The sequence below is a fragment of the Artemia sp. Qi Xiang Cuo genome, unplaced genomic scaffold (genome assembly GCF_049724085.1).
Source record: "Artemia sp. Qi Xiang Cuo unplaced genomic scaffold, ASM4972408v1 HiC_scaffold_3104, whole genome shotgun sequence".
Taxonomy (NCBI): Eukaryota; Metazoa; Arthropoda; class Branchiopoda; order Anostraca; family Artemiidae; genus Artemia; species Artemia sp. Qi Xiang Cuo.
The window spans coordinates 64715-81757 of record NW_028300499.1 but is presented as its reverse complement, the minus strand read 5'-3'; the positions used below and the strand labels follow the sequence as shown (position 1 = coordinate 81757).

Here is a 17043-nt window from a genome sequence, read left to right as displayed (position 1 = left end):
AGAAAACTATACAATGCCAGCACGAGGCCACAGCGATGTTTCAAGAGAAGTTTACTTCAGTTGCATAAGATAATTTGCTGTAAATTATATTAACCCCTTTCAGTCACGATTTTTTTTAATTTGACTATTAACTTTTCTTTTATTCCTAACTTTTTTCATGAAGATTTACTTTTTCCATCGAAAAAGCTAATAGACAGGTCAGACCTTGTCCTTGGGTACCATTTGAATACAGAAAATTATACAAAGCAATTATGTACTTGTTAAGGGAGTAAAAAGAGTTGGCATCATGTGTATTATATCTGATGATGGAGTGGATTAGAGATAGAGTATCAGCTAAACTTAAGCTTTATAAAAAAAAAATGTAAGCAGTTATAGCAACCATTTAGTTGCAATTAAATAGTCCGACTTTCAAATGCTCCCTGAATTTAGTATCAATGAACCTGATTAGCTCAGTTTTGTATGCTCACAGTGAAATTCCTTAAAAACAAGGGCCCTAAAATATCAGAAAAAATGTTTGTCTTTCAGAACTAATAATTTCTTAGATGGCAATTGGATTAAAATAAAGCTAAAATATGCTTAACAAGCTTTCCATAATTGAGGATATTAAATATTAAAAATCACAAAATTTCTTGTCACACAGGATTGGAACACTATGATCTAAACAAGCAGGGCTGGAAAAAGGGCGATTGGAACGATTGGGCCCAAACGGGCCCCACGTTTGAATGGATTCCATGCCGCTATCAAAATGAAATATTGATTCTCAAAATTCTGAAATGTTCTTAACAATTCCAGTAAGTGTTGCTTCTGGAGAGAGATCATTTTAAATGGTAAAACCAACATAAAAACTATGTAATATCAACAATAAATCAGGATAGACTAAATAATTTAGCAATCATGTTGATTGAAAGTGTAGATACAAGGAAGGCATTTTCAGCAGTTTCATAACATCTAGGGGACACAAACATAAATTAACACTAGCAAAAATGAGTACAAAAAAGAACAAAAGAGGAAAAAACCATAAGCTCAAAATGAATAAACTGGACCATCAAATGAGACAAGATCAAGAAAACAACCTTAGAAATGTAAATATGTGATGGGTGATAATGGACAACCTAGACCATCAAAAGTGACAAGACCAATCCAAACAACAAAGGTCAAAGGCACTGAAAAAATGTCTGAAGCAATGATAAGCGAAAATAAAGATCAAAGAGAATATGTAGTTAAAATGTTAGGGAAACTAAAAAGTTTTTCTTATGATCCTGGAGTTTCAAATACTTAAAAAAAAACTTACCCCATGATCTTCTGACAGAATTTCCAGCAAAACTCATTTCATCCTGAAATATAAATCATTATATTGAATCAAAGGTAGGCCTAATTAGTCGATGGGAGACAAAATTATCATATGCAAGATATATTTTGAAATAGAGAAGTACAGAACTTGTTTTTTCTATAAATTAACAGGCTTGATGAAAAAAGGAAGGGTGGTAGATTAGAAACCTAAAAAGTGAGCTAAAATGGCCAAGTTTCCCTGGGCTTAAGATCAGGAGAGATAATTTCAAGAGACCCATTCATAAGAGACCCATGTTTCTTCCCCAATAGGTACACAAAGGTGGGTAGGAATTTAGAAACTGCAAAAAGTGCATTAAAATGTTCACATTTACTCTAATATGTTGTTCTGAAAGGTTTTTGAACAAAAACTTCCACTGGTCCTCTTGAGTGCAAGCATACACTCCATCACATACAGGGAAAAAGAGAAGGCACAACCTTAGATAAGTTTTAACAAACAAAAATTTACATACGGTAACTAATTATATTTTGGCTACAATTCTATCCTGGAGAATTACAAATTTTCAAGCAAAAACGTTACTTTTGACAATCTTAATTCCAATGCCTTTAATCAAGTCAATATCTATTATTTTTAAATGAAAATTGTTCGATGTCTACCCTAGTTTCCTTGAAAAACAATAACAAATCTTCACATATTATCAACATTATTTGAGATAGAGTACAAGCAGGAAAAGGCAAGAGTCAAGAATACAAAATTACAAAATACCATTTGAGAATACTCCCTTTCTGAGATTATTCTATCAGCCTTAGAGGAATGTATAATGGTCTATCCAGCCCTCTCCACTTGATATTGTCAGTTTAATAGTCTTAAGGTTTTTATCATAGGCATGGATAACATTTCGTATAGGGTTCCAGAGTCACTAGAAGTATATTTCCAATTTATATACTGTTGTGGCTGCACAAAAAATCAGGATTCATATTTTGTGCAGAAATATTGAAAGGTCTAATAATTATGCCTTTGGGGCTTCCATCATTCCCATAGCCACAAGGGCAATGGCTATGAATTATGTAAATTACCCCTTGTTCTAAAATAGGTTTTAGTAGAAAAAGTGGCCATGTTTGGTCTTGGTTTCTGAATCAGCTAGGAAATCTTAGAGATTGTTTGGAAGGCCAAGATTCCTGGAATTTCCCAAGATTATACTTAAGAAATAACACATGTGTGAAAGCAATTCAAAAGATGTTATCTGCTCCAAATTTTTAAATAATCTGCAATGTATTTGTAATGACTTTAGGAAGTGTTGGTGGGGTGGGTCAAGTGGATCTTCAATTTGGACTTGAGCAAGTGGGTAGAGGTAAACCAAAAGACATTATATGCAGCCTATACTACACTTGAATATCCTATCAGCAATATCCTGGCAATGGCTTGAGTGATGAGTTGAAACGTCCAAGTATTATTAGAAAAAGGAAAGAGGGGCAATGGGACTTTTCATTTTATGCAGGGGGGGGGGAATAATCGAATTTTGTTTCTTATTCCTCCAAATGTTTTTGACAATAAAATTCTATTTAACTTATATTCTATAGACACATAAGCAATAAAAATTAAGACACTATCCATTGCAAGATTATCAAACAGGCAGAACTTCAATATCACAGGAACACCTTGGGGTAGTCAAACTTTCAAACTTTATGGATTGTTGAGGAGGGGGCATGTGGACCTTAAACTATGACTTGGGCAAGTGGGTAAGTTATCTGAGCTATACATCCAAGGTTATCAAAATTCTACATCTGCACATCTTGGAGGATGATGTTGAAACGTTCAGGTAGTGTAGGAGATGAAAGGTGTTAAGGTGACTTCAAATTTTTAATGGGATGAGAAGCTTCAAAATATTTTGTCTCCAGTCATCCTAACCACTTTTGCAGTTCAAGGCATTATGGAACTTAGAATGTATTCACTCTAATGTATTCTTGCTATTCATAGTTGAGTAGCAAGGTAAAAAAACATCATGTGATGCCAGCTTATCAAAATAGTGCATCTTCAACATCTTGGGAATGCCCTGAGAGATCAAGTTGAAACTTTTGGGATTTTATTTTTGAGGGAAGAAGTGGCATATAAACTGCAAATTTTAACTTGGGGGAACAGGCAAAGAAAAGCTAAATATATTCACCAAAGTTGCTAAAAATTTTGGTACTTTAACCCCCTTTGGTAATTGGAAAATCAAGTTGAAACTTTCAGGGAATTCTTTTTTTGGGGGGAAGGGCGTATAAACTGCAAATTTTAACTTGGGAGAGCAGGCAAAGAAAGGCCTGTTCCCCCAATGGAGCATATTAATCAAATCAAGCCCTTTGGTAATTGAATCCAGACTCAGTTTGGAGTACCAGCCAAGTTTGCAGATTCACACCATTGACTCCAAGCCAAAGGATTGGTAACATGAGGACTCAAACCCCTACCCAAGGAGACATTGGATTGCAAGTCCAGCCTGTCATCCATTCAGATAAGGTGAACTGCACAAGGAAAATACTAGAAATCCTATGTCTCTAAGATTTACTCGCATTTAACCCGAAGTAATGAGAAGAACAATCAGTAGAGAGGCAAACCAAAAGACACTGAGTGGTACAGGGTTATCAAAATAGAGTATCTACAATATCTCTGGAATGCTTTGGAGTATTAAGTTGAAACTTTGAAGAGTGTTGGGGGGACCAATTAGACCTCAATTTCAACTTGAATAAGGTATAAGGTTTGACTTAATCATGTTTCCTCTGATACACATAAATATTTTGTACTACAATATTATGATAACAATAACATATCCATAGTTAAGTAGCAAGGTAGATCAAAATATACAGAGTGTTGTCAGATGATAAATAAAACTAAGTAATATCCTGAGGACATCTGTTGAGATTAGACTGGAACTTTCAGGAAGTATGGGGATCAAATTTTAACTTGGGGGAAAGGGGTTGAGGGTAATGGCCTAGTAAACATTTATTCTAACAATTTTAACATTTTCATTCTTAAGCAGAGCAAACTGAAAAACTTTACAAATATCCCTAATATGAACTAATTATAAAACCATATCAATTAGAAACAACCAAAAGTCAATCTAAAAAAAATTTTTTTAAAAAAGAAAGTTTTTCAAAGAAAAGTAAAGAGCCCAAAACAACCAGGAACTTGTGGTTACTTTAAGTTTGACTTGACTATTCATATGCTGCTGAAATTTTGGTAGGTACAGGCTTGTTATCTATGAAATCTTTTAAACCCTAGAAATAGGAAAACGGTACAGATAGTAACTTGACAACATCCTCCCTTAGAATGGTTTACATCTATCTTAGTGGTTCCTCAAAAGGACACCTGCTAATAAAATAAAATTAGTAACCTTAGATTCCATATTTTATGCTGTTTTTACAAATCATATTGATATTTCTGACAATTCATGTCAACATTGCCCTCCTGATGGTCCCTAATTGATACATTTCTCCATTGTTTTGCATATCATGGTGTGTTGTATTCCTTTGCAAACAGGTACCTAGCTGCATTTTTGATCTGTCAAAAGCTTTTGGTTTATCTGACTGCAAAAGAATTTAAGATCTTTCTGATTAAAATATTATTTAAAAATGTAGGTATTAACATATGAAAGTAAGTAAGTAGAAAGTATGACAGCACTAGAACCTTAAGGTCCAAACTGGTAGCACTGATTTCTATTTTGTGGCCCTTCAGCCAGGAAGTACAATGGGGGGTTGGGGAATATTCATCCTGTACTTTCACATACCTTTCCTGCTTACCTTCCCTAGATTTACCCAGGTACTGATTTAGAGCTGGGTAAACTCTGGCTGAACTTACAGAGTCACACTACTGACCTCCATCCCAAACCAAATAGCTGACCAAGCCAGGAATCAAACTCATTCCCCTTGGACAAAGGATACAAAAGATGCTAATTTGATTATCTGAAACATGCTGCATATTGTAAAGTAAGAATTTTATATGTTTTTCTTTTAATTTTGTATACAGTATATCCCTATATCTGGAGCTATCAAGGGAAGTGGGGTGCATTATCAAAAAGCAAATATGACAATTGGAAAAAAAGATAAAATAAGGAATGTAATAGCAATAGTGTTATTTTTCTGAAGTATTATTTTTTGCAGAACCATTAATACTGTTAGCTAGGCTACACAGGGTATAATTTGGAAAGTGGGGTCATTCCTGAAATTGTTGTTAACCTAGTATGGCTAGCCTACTTTCCATGACAGCCAAAAGCCCCTAAACTGGACATTTATCATTGTATTCGCTGTAAAGCTATTTACGAAAGTTTAATATTTATAACACAAAGTTTGTGCAAATTAGAGGATTGGATCATTTGAGGGAGGGGGGTTTACAGGGTAAGGCAGATACTTCAAAAGACCTTTCAGATACCTATTTTAGACTTGAGAAAGATTTCTAAAACTTTAATTTACCTAGCTCAATACCTTTCCAAGGTAGCAAAAAGCCCTATACCTAGAACTTTAATTTTACTAGAAAGAAAATTATATATAAAATCTAAATGTAAACTATATTTTTTCAGTCTAACTTCCACCCTATACTATGCTCAATTATAGTTTAGTGGTTGAACCCCTGGTCTCAAAAGAAATCAGTACACATTCTAAAAACTACTTTAGAAAATACTAAAACATCAACTTAGATATTCCTAAAAGTGTCTCACTTTAATTTAACCATCTTACCCCCCCCCCCCTAATAATGTGCAAATATACACCCAAAATTATATATTCTACAGGAATTGGTAAAATTCTACTTTAGTTACTTTTGGCTATCTTGGAAAGGGGTTGGGTTAGGAAAATGAAACTTTCAGGGATGGATCTACATGCTAAGGTATGTCCCGGGAAGGTACTTTGAAGTACCTACCTCCACTCCTCCCCCCTCCCCTCTATATAATGGTAAATTACTGCACATTACTAGTTGTTTTAGCTCACATTTCATTCTATATTACTTATCATAATTATAAATCACTGCTTACCTTACACAACTTCAGCTTTTAACCTTGTTCACTAAAATATATTCCAAAATCCTATTTTCATTTAACAGTCATCCTTTTAAACTTATTTACTATATAATTGACCTGCTTAGGAATCCCGTTTGTGATGTCACAACTTTGCTTATCATAGCATGCAAATGCCATGGGGTAGAAGAGTCTGTTGATAAGCCAAGCCATTTAAACTGTATTAATTAGGGAAAGGATTTGACAAGAGATAGCCTAGACCAGTAAAAAAAAATCCAAATTGTTTTTAGAGGACAAATTATGTTATGAGAAGATGTTTTTATTTTTATAGGTCCATGCACTCATAAAGTTTCTGTTGAGTTTATTGAAACACTAGCATGGACTTCGTGTAGTTACGGACTCTCCATAAAACGTTTAAAAGTGCAAAGATGCACCTTAGCCAGGGGGAAGTTGTGCTTGGGGTGGATTTCTAAGGTGAGAAATTTACTTTGGGAGGGAAATTTCAGATGAGTGAATATTCTGGGGGAAATGCTACACTGGGGGGTATTGACAGAATTACTATATGAAATTCTTTTTAATTGTCTTACATTCTATTTGCCAATTTTTTATTTGGAGATGTTCTGGAGGCTTTTTTCTGTGCGTTTTGTTTTCTGGGAAAAAATTTCCACAGAAGGGGGAATTTCTGGAGTGGCCAAGAAACCAATATATAGATTACAGTCTTATTCCAAGGAAAAAATACTAAGGAGAATTTTTCAGGGTGAATTGTCCACAAGCAATTTTACAAAGAGGGGGGATTCTCAGCAAGGAAAGAATTGGTGCATTCTCGAGGAGATTGAATATTTTTTTTGAAATAGTGCTCTGCCAGATATCCTTCCATATGTTCTTCTCTTCTGCCATATTTGGGTATATTGTCTTGAACTTCACGCCAGTGTCTTTCGATGTTATGTGTGTGAGCACCTGTTGCAGGGTCAACAAAATTTATGCTGTGGTTGATGCGTAAATGCTGATAGCCCTGGCTAGCCAGGCAATCGTAGGCCCTCCAACAGTCGCTGATAATTGTTATCCCTGGCAGGATTCGGTTTTGGATAATTCCCAACAACATGGCACTACTTCTATCTGGCACAGAAACCATGAATGAATTACCAGTTCCTCACTCTATTCCACCAAATACCCATTTACCCGCGAAAATCCGACCACGATTATATTTACTCTTCCCAAATTTGGCTTCATCTATCTCAAAAATGACTCCTTCTCCTCCCAAAGGAGTGAAGTTTGAATGACATATGTACATGCAAACCTCTCTGCAGAACTGGCTCCAATCCACAAAGGTTTCCAATAACACGCGGATGCGTGTTATTTTTTTCCAGGGGTGATATTATCGACCCAGTGGGCCTAGAACATCAGGAGTGAGCTCGTTTTACCGGAATTAAAAGCTCTAGTGCCCTATTTAAGTCACCAAAAAATTGGAGGGTAACTAGGCCCCCTCCCACGCCACTTTTTCCCCAAAAGCTTCCGATCAAAATTCTGAGATTGCTATTTTGTTCAACATAGTTGAAAGGCCTAATAACAATGTTTTTGGAGATAACATGACTTCCCACAGCCCACAGGGAAATGTTTTTAAATTATAAAATTTGCGTATTGTTTTAAATTTCTTTATATGGCAGACCCTCTACCTGCAGATCCCAGTGATTTTTATGAAATGTTTTGTGCGACGAAGAATTTTTTATGCACAAGTCTTTAAATGCGATTGATTTTTCAATTTGATAAGAGTATTCTTGTTTTAAAACTAAAATGGAGAGGTTTTTTGGTAGGCCAATCCAAATTCAATTGATTTTTGTAAAATCCTTTAATTAACGATATGCCAAAATAGTCATGTACCTTTTGATGTACCATAAGCACCACTAGTGGAGGTAGACATACATGAAATTTGATCCCACTTAGAAAAACTTCAATGTTTGATCCCTTTCAAAAAACTTCAATCTGCAGATGACGTTGATATGACAAGGATGTAGAACTTGATTAATCAGTCTAAAATTTTTACTGAAGAGATGAACCTTTGCCCCTAAACTTTGGGGTTTGTTTCTACCCCAAAAGCCTTGTTATATGATATTTAGACCATTTTGAATAGAATGGATATCTCAAAATTTTTATTAGATGCATTTCGGGATAATGCGACGTGTGTGTGTGAGGGTGGCGGGGTAGCTGCCCTCTGATCACTTTGACTCTTAAAAAGAGCACTAGAGCGTCTGATAACCAATCCAATGAGCCCTCTCCGGAGTTTATATGACCACACTTTCTATAAAAAACTTTATGTGCCCCCAGGGCATAACTTACAACCGTTGCCCTGAGGGCTGGGGGATTTTTATCATCAAAGACATAATTTACAGACCTTTCAAATATGTTGAACAAAATGGCTATCTCACAATTTTGAATGGAAGTGTTTGGGGAAATGATGGGCGTGGGGGTGGGGGTATTTGCCTTCCGATTACTTTCGACTATTAAAAAGGGCACTAGTCCTCTCAATTTTCAATCGAATGAACCCTTTTTGATGTTTTTACGACAAAGCTTTCTATAAAAAACATATATACCCCCAGGGCATAACTTACAAACCTTGTCCTGAGGGCTGTGGGGGTTGTCATATTCGAAAACATAATTTCCAGACCCTTGAACTACGTTCAAAAAAATGGCTATATCAAAATGTTGATTGGAAGTGTTTTGGGAAATAATGGGCGTGGGGGGCATTTGCCCTCCAATCGCTTTTGACTATTAATAAGGGAACTAGCCCTCACAATTCCCAATTGAATGAGCCCTTTTTCAAGTTTCTATGACAACGAAGTTTCTATAAAAACCTCATATACTCTCAGGAAAAAACTAAGACCCTTGCCCTGAGGGGTGGGGGGGTTAGCCATCCTCAAAGACAAAATTTCCAGAACCTTCAACTACGTTGAACAAAATGGATATCTCAAAATTTTGATTGGATGTGTATGGGGAAATGGTGGGCGTGAGATGGGGGTTAGTTGCCCTCCAATAACTTTCGACTATTAAAAAGGGCACTAGCCCTTTCAATTTCCAATCAAATTATCCCTTTTTGAAGTTATGACAACACTTTCTATAAAAACCTTATTTGCCTCCAGGACATAACTTACAACCCTTGCCCTAAGGGCCGTGGGGGGGGGTGTTTCATCCTCAAAGACCTAATTTCCAGTCTTTAAGCTACGTTTAGCAAAAGGGTTATTTCAAAATTTTGATTGGATGTGTTTGGGGAAATGGTGGCCTTGAGAGAGGGGTTAATTGCCCTCCAATCCCTTTCAATTATTAAAAAGGACACTAGCCCTTTCAATTCTCAATCGAATGAGCCCTTTTTGAAGTTTCCTAAAATGACGCTTTCTATATAACCTTATATGCCCCCAGGGCATAGCTTAAAACCCCTGCCCTGAGGGCTGCAGGGGTTTGTCATCTTCAAAGACATAATTTCCGGAACTTTATACTCCATAGAACAAAATGGCTATCTCAAAATTTTGTTTGGATGTGTTTGGGGAAATGGTGGGCGTGAGAGGGGGTTAGTTGCTCTCCAATCACTGTCGGCTATTGAAAAGGGTACTAGCCCTTTCAATTTCCATTCCAATGAGCCCTTTTTGAAGTATTTATAACAACTATTTTTATAAAAAAAACCTTATATGCTCCCAGGGAATAACTTACAACCCTTGCCCTGAGGGCTGTGGGGGGTTGTCATCGTTAAAGACATACGTTCCAGAGCTTTCAACTAAGTTGAACAAAATGGCTATCTCAAAATTTTGATTGGATGTGTTTGGGGAAATGATGGGCGCGAGAGGGATTGCCCCCAAATCACTTTCTACTATAAAAAAGGGCACTAGTCCTTTCAATTTCCAATTAAATGAGTCATTTTTGAAGTTCCTACGACAACGCTATCTATAAAAACTTTATATGCCCCCAGGGCATAACTTACAACCCTTGCCCTGAGGGGTGTGGGGCTTGTCATTCTCAAAGACATAATTTCCAGAACTTTTACCTACGTTGAACAAGATAGCTATCTCAAAATTTTCATTGGTTGTGTTTGGGGAAATGGTGGGCGTGAGAGGGGAGTTAGTCGCTCTCCAACCACTTTCGACTATTTAAAAGGGCACTAGCCCTTTGAATTTCCAATCCAATTTTTGAAGCCCTTTTTGAAGTTTCTACAACGCTTTTTATAAAAAACCTTATATGCCCCCCGGGGCAAAACTTACAACCCTTACCCTGAGGGCTGTGGGGGGAGTTTCCTCCTCGAAGACATAAATTTCCAGATCTTTCTACTACGTTCAATAAAATGGCTATCTCAAAATTTTAATGGTACGTTTTAGGGGAAATGGTGGGCGTGAAAGGGGTGTTAGTTGCCTTCCAATCACTTTCGGCTATGAAAACGGGCACAAGCCCTTCCAATTTCCAATCGAATGAGCCCTTTTTGAAGTTTCTACTACAACTCATTCGATACGAGGTGCCCTGGTCTAAAAGAAACAAATAAACAAAAAAAACAAAAAACTGCATTGTTGCAACATCGTTATATATATATATATATATATATATATATATATATATATATATATAAGTGAATGTGGTAATTATCGAGGCATTAGTCTGGTCTCTGTAGGTAGTAAATTACTTAGTAATATGATACTTTTTAGACTGAAAGATGCTGTAGACAAAGTTTTAAGAGAGGAGCAGTGCGGTTTTAGAAAAGGTAGAGGATGTGTCGACCAAATTTTCACTCTTAAGCTAATAATTGAGAAGTGCCTGAGTTTTCAAACACCTTTGGTCCTCAGTTTTATAGATTATGAGCAAGCGTTCGATTCTGTTGATAGAAGAGTTTTAGCAAAGGTTTTATCCTTGTATCGTATACCAAACAAATACATTAAAGTGAATAGTGCTGTGTACAAGAATAACACTGCTGCAGTTAAGGTAGGAAATGAGGTTAGCAGCTGGTTTTGTATTACATCAGGACTTAAGCAGGGCTGTGTTCTATCCCCCTTTGTATCGATTATTTTGATGGACTTTGTTTTAAGGAGCACAGGGAAGGCAATGGGAGACCACGGAATCAATTGGGCAGGAAAAAGTCTCCTGGCTCGGATTATGCTGATGATTTAAGCATCCTAGATGAAAGTCTGAGCAAAATGAATGAAGTTTTAGAGGTTTTGCGAGTTCAGGGTGCTAGAATTGGTTTGAAAATTAATGTTAGGAAGACTAAGTCACTAAGGCTATGAATAAGTGAAGATGAAAAGGTGACGTTGGGTAATGAAAAGATTGATCAGGTGGGCAGTTTCACTTACCTTGGTAGTATTATTAGTAAAGATGGTGGGAGCAGTGAAGATGTTAAATATAGAATAGCCAAGGCTCAGGGTGTTTTTTCACAGTTAAAAAAAGTCTGGAAGAATAGGAAGATAATTCTGCAAACCAAGATTAGAATATTAGAAGCTACAGTGATGACAGTGGTCAAATATGGCTCTGAAGCATGGACGCTCCAAAAAGAGGATGAAGATTTGCTAGATGTTTTCCAGAGAAATTGCTTAAGGATTGTTCTGGGTACCAGGCTGACTGACCGTATTTCAAACAGTAGGCTATACGAAAAGTGTGGCTTAATACCGCTTTCTAGGGCTATAATGAAAGAAAGGTTGAGGTGGATAGGGAACGTTGTGTGGATGAAGGATGACATATTACCGAAGATTGTCCTTTTTTGCCAACCGTCTAGGGCTAAATGGAAAGCAGGTCGTCCTCATCTGGGGTGGGAGGATATCATAAAAAAAGCTTTAAAGGAAATAGGAACTTCGTGGGCGGTTGTAAAAAGGGAGGCTTTGAATAGATTGGGGTGGAGGAGGAGCGTATGTAGCTGTGTTGGCCTGAGGTGGCTTGGTGCTGCGGTGAATTGTTAGTAGTGGTAGTAGTAGTAGTATATATCATAGGCGGTGCAATAGTACTGCCTAAGTAAAGAACAATGTTGGCACAATGTATCTGTCTTAGACCAGGGCACTTCGGATCGAAGGAGTTATCGTAGAAACTTCGAAAAGGGCTCATTCGATTGGAAATTGACGTGGCTTGTGCCCTTTTTAATAGTCGAAAGTGATTGGAAGGCAACTAACGTCCCTTCCACGCCCACCATTTCCACAAACAAATCCAATCAAAATTTTTAGATAGCCATTTTGTACAGCGTAGTCGATTTCCAGCTAGAAATTATGTTTTTTAGGAGGACACTCCCCACAGCCTTCAGGGCAAGGGTTGTAAGTTATGCCCTGGGGGCACATAAGGTTTTTATAGAAAGCATTGTCGTAGAAACTTCAAAAAAGGCTCTTTCGATTGGAAATTCAAAGGGCTAGTGCTCGTTTTAACAGTCAAAAGTGAGGGCAACTAACCCCCCTCTCATCAAAATGTCGAGATAGCCATTTTGTTCGACACAGTTAAAGTCTGGAAATTATGTTTTTGTGGATGACACTCCCCCCACAGCTCTCAGGGCAAGGGTTGTAAGTTATGCCGTGGGGGCATATAAGTTTTTTTTTTTATAGAAAACATTGTCGTAGAAACTTCAAAAAGAAATCATTCGATTGGAAATTGAAACGGCTAGTGCCCTTTTTATTAGTCGAAAGAGATCGGATGGCAAGTTATCCCGCTCTCACGCCAACCATTTCCCCAAACACATTCAATCAAAATTTTGAGACAGCCATTTTGGTCAATGAAGTGAAAGGTCCGGAAATTATGTCTTTGAGGATGACAACCCCCTAACAGCCCTCAGGTCAAGGGTTGTAAATTATGCCCTGTGGTATATAAGGTTTTTATTGAAAGCGTTGTCGCAGAAACTTCAAGAAGGGCTCGTTCGATTGGAAACTGAAGGGGCTAGTGCCCTTTTTAATAGTCGGAACTGATTGGAGGGCAACTAACCCTCCTCTCACGCCCACCATTTCCCCAAACACATCCAATCAAAATTTTGAGAAGCAATTTTTTTCAACTTAGTTAAAAGTTCTGGAAATTAAGTCTTTCAGGATGACAAATCTCCCCCCCCCAGCCCTTAGGGCAAGGGTTGTAAGTTATGCCCTGGGGGCATGTAAGGTTTTTATTGAAAGCGTTGTCGTAGAAACTTCAAAAGGGCTCATTCGATTGGAAATTAAAAGAGCAAGTGCCTTTTTTGGTAGTTGAAAGGGACTGGAGAGCAACTAACGCCCCTCTCACGCCCACCATTTCCACAAACACATCCAATCAAAATTTTGAGATAATCATTTTTAACGTCATTGAAAGTTCTGGAAATTATGTATTTGAGGATGACAGCCCCCATACAGCCCTCAGGGTAGGGGTTGTAAGTTACACCCTTGGGGCATATAAGGTGTTTATAGAAAGGGTTGTCGTAGAATCTCAAAAGTGGCTCATTCGATTGAAAATTGAAATGCCTAGTGCCCTTTTTAATAGTCGACAATTATTGGAAGGCTTGACATTTTTATAGTTGATATCGATGTGGGTACAAAGTATTATTATTTTTTTCTTTTTTTGTTTAGAACAGGACACTTCGTATCGAAGGAATTGTCTTAGGTGCTTCGAAAAGAGCTCCTGCGATTGAAAATAAAAAGGTTAAAAAAGGGCTAATAGTCGAAAGTGATTGAAGGGCAACTAGTCCCCCTTCCACGCTTAACCTCCCATTTGCCTAATATGTTTAAAAACTAAATGTTGCCTTAAGATTAAATCAAAATTCACTGTGTTAATGCTAATTCCCAATAAGGCATCTCAGCAGTATCCCAAGAGCGACTGAGGGTATTATGTTCAAACTTTCGGGGCTACTTCTGCTCTTAAAATTTAACCAAATCAAAATAGCGTATGTGTATCCAAGCTATCAAAGAAAGTAAACAGATTTTTTTGCGAATGGTATCAAGTTTTCTATTTCAAGTCAACTAGAGTAGGTGCGAAACTAAATTAAACAGTACTATTTGTGTCCAAACTTTTAAAAGGGTGTATGTTGTTAAAAATTAATTTTTCTCCAGCATACAAATAGCAGGCGAAACTATAAAGTCTTAAAAAAAATAAAAAGATTTAAAGAATCATTTTCTTTTTCCCTGAAAAGACTATGTCAATATAAAACGAACAGAAATTAATTAAAAAGTCTTTTTCCACAAAGTAAGTTTTTCAAAGAAAAGTAAAGAAACCCATTAAACCAAAAATGAGCAAAAATAAAATAAAAAAGCCTACCAAGGGTGAAACTACCACAAATCAGCATTTTAAATAAATAAAACTCAAAACGAACAGAAATTACAATAAATAACCGAGTCAAACTCAAAACGAGCAGAAATTAACACGAGTAGGGCTCAAAACCCCTATGCTATTCCAAAGCCAGAACATAATTTGCACTTTACTGGAAAAAATACAAATGAATGTGCATTGTCAGTTTAATATTCACATATTAATATTTAGTAATCAAAATATTAATATTATTTGATTTATTAAAGTTATAAAAGTAAAAATATTCATATTTCACCCGTGGTAGTTTTACCCTTGGTAGATTTTTTTATTTAATTTTTGCTCATTTTTGTTTTAATGGGATTCTTTACTTTTCTTTAAAAAACTTACTTTGTGGACAAAGTTTTTTCAATTAATTATATATATAATGGCAATATTATTCCAATCTTGCCCTGTTTTAGAAATTTTCTTACAGGCAATTTATGACCTGAGCAAGGATATCAAAAACAAAAAGAATTCAAAACCAACATGAAAACCTAAACTGAGAAAGAAATCAAATGTTCGGGAAAGGAATTAAGATTCAAGCTGATTAAAGTGTTCTGAATCTCTAAAAACTGTCTTAATACCTCATGACAGTGTGGCAAATTATGGTAGTCTTAGGAATTTAGGTTAAATCCTGCCTGGTTCAAGAGAATGTTGTTTGTATCTGTTGACCTAAATAATCTTTTCTAGCCACTCTGCAAATTTTCCTTCAAAAATAACAGTGGCATGTTGTTCAATTTTGTTTGAAAAGGGTAGACAAAAGCCAGTCAGGAGACATACTGGTATGGATTTCAAAATATCGCTTCTTAATGAATCCAGATAAGCCATACTTTCAGCTTTTTCCCTTTTCATTTAGTTTGAGGTATTTCAGTTATGATAAAGAAGACAATAGCCCCCCCCCCAAAAAAAAAAAAACAAAGCACGTTAAGTTACATATAGTGCGTTAGACAAAAGTTTTTAAGAGTCGGCTGTGAAACAAAGGCACAAGTTCTTCTTGTCTCTCCCTATGTTTTGACTTTTATAAAAAATGGCTTTGTTTATCATGCCATTTTATGGCATGCCATATAAAATGGCATTATTATGCCATTTTATAAAAAATGGCATAGGGCTCTCCCTATGTTTTTACTTTTATAAAAAATGGAACAGGACACTATTGTGAAATATTAATATGATGTCCATATTACTTCTCTTTGTACTCAAATATGACATCATACCTGACTATGATTACCAATTACTACTAACAACTCATAGCAGCACCGAACCACATGACATTCTGGAAGTGATTGTTTCTCAAAACGTAATCATAACAAGGGAACGAAAGTTAGACCAGCTTACAAACAGCTTTATTAATTTATTTAAACAAAAGGCATTTAACATATATCCTAATCATACTATATTCCAAGAGCATTGAGGGTAAACTACGACAGTATACGGTGATATATTTAAGAATATTCAACCAATTTGACCCCAAAGCAGAAAACCCAGGTACAAAAGCAATAAGACACACATATAGTGATGCAATATATAGTGATACAATGTGATATATAATTAAGTTACAGTAATAATCCCTAAAAAAAGTTCAAACAAGATATTCGCACACCCATGTTTAGCGTAAAAGACGCAACTCTATAGACAATAAACTTCAGATGGAATGAAAATTTTACAGTTTGGCTATCCTTTTATTTTCTTTATCATATCACCTGCATATTAGTTATTTTTCACTGTAAGGGCTATTGAAATAACATTTTAACTTAGTCTTCGGATTCCTCCTCCCCTGTAAATAAGCTGCGATACTGACGTAGAATCCAATATGACATCTGCAAGTTTAATTTTTTTTTTACTCTGAAGTTTAAATTTTATCCTTAAACAAGCCTTAGTTCATCTTGATTATATTTCATTTTTCAAAAAGAAGAAGTGTATTTTTTTTTCTTTTGAAACACAGGATTATTATTTATACTCTTCTTTTTGTTAACAGGTTCAACGTCAGAAACTAGTCACGAGTTGAACGGTTTCAGGAACTGCATTTCCAATCCACTATTTTAAGGTTACCTTAATGACATTTAATTAAGCCCGCACCATTTCAAAACCGCTTTTATCGTCAAGTCTCGTTTTAACTGGATCATTAAGCGTCATAAGGACTTCACACCTTAGGAAGCTTATACACAAATTGGGAGGAGCCGATTTTTCCTTGTCATAACTTATGTACAAGAGAATTAGAAGCGACCTAGCCTTTTCTACATTTATTAGTCTCCTTATTAGTAGATGTGCCAAGATTAGAAGAGGCTAACCCAAACTCTCTTTTGGAACCAGTAGGATTTCTTGACCTGTAGCAGACAATTACTTCAATAATAAGAAAAATAAGAACAATAACACAGTGTTTTACTCTCGTTATTACCGTTATTAGCCTTATTTTTGTTCTTCCCCATTTTTGAAGGATCCTTTTACCCTTAATGCCCAATTAAAACTAAAAATCATACCAATTGAGACAGGGCTTAGTTGGAGCTTATTCTTATGAACAGTGCGAGTT

General features: G+C 36.2%; 1 protein-coding gene across 1 annotated transcript in view; it reads right to left on the bottom strand.

Moving 5' to 3' along the window:
- LOC148938582 (uncharacterized) overlaps positions 1-16649 on the bottom strand; it is a 38876-nt gene extending 22227 nt beyond the window's left edge. The window contains exon 1 of the mRNA XM_089107686.1: positions 16593-16649. Coding sequence (XP_088963812.1) covers positions 16593-16649 — 57 coding nt within the window. The remainder of the gene's footprint in view (positions 1-16592) is intronic.
- Between the last annotated feature and the right edge of the window lie 394 nt (positions 16650-17043).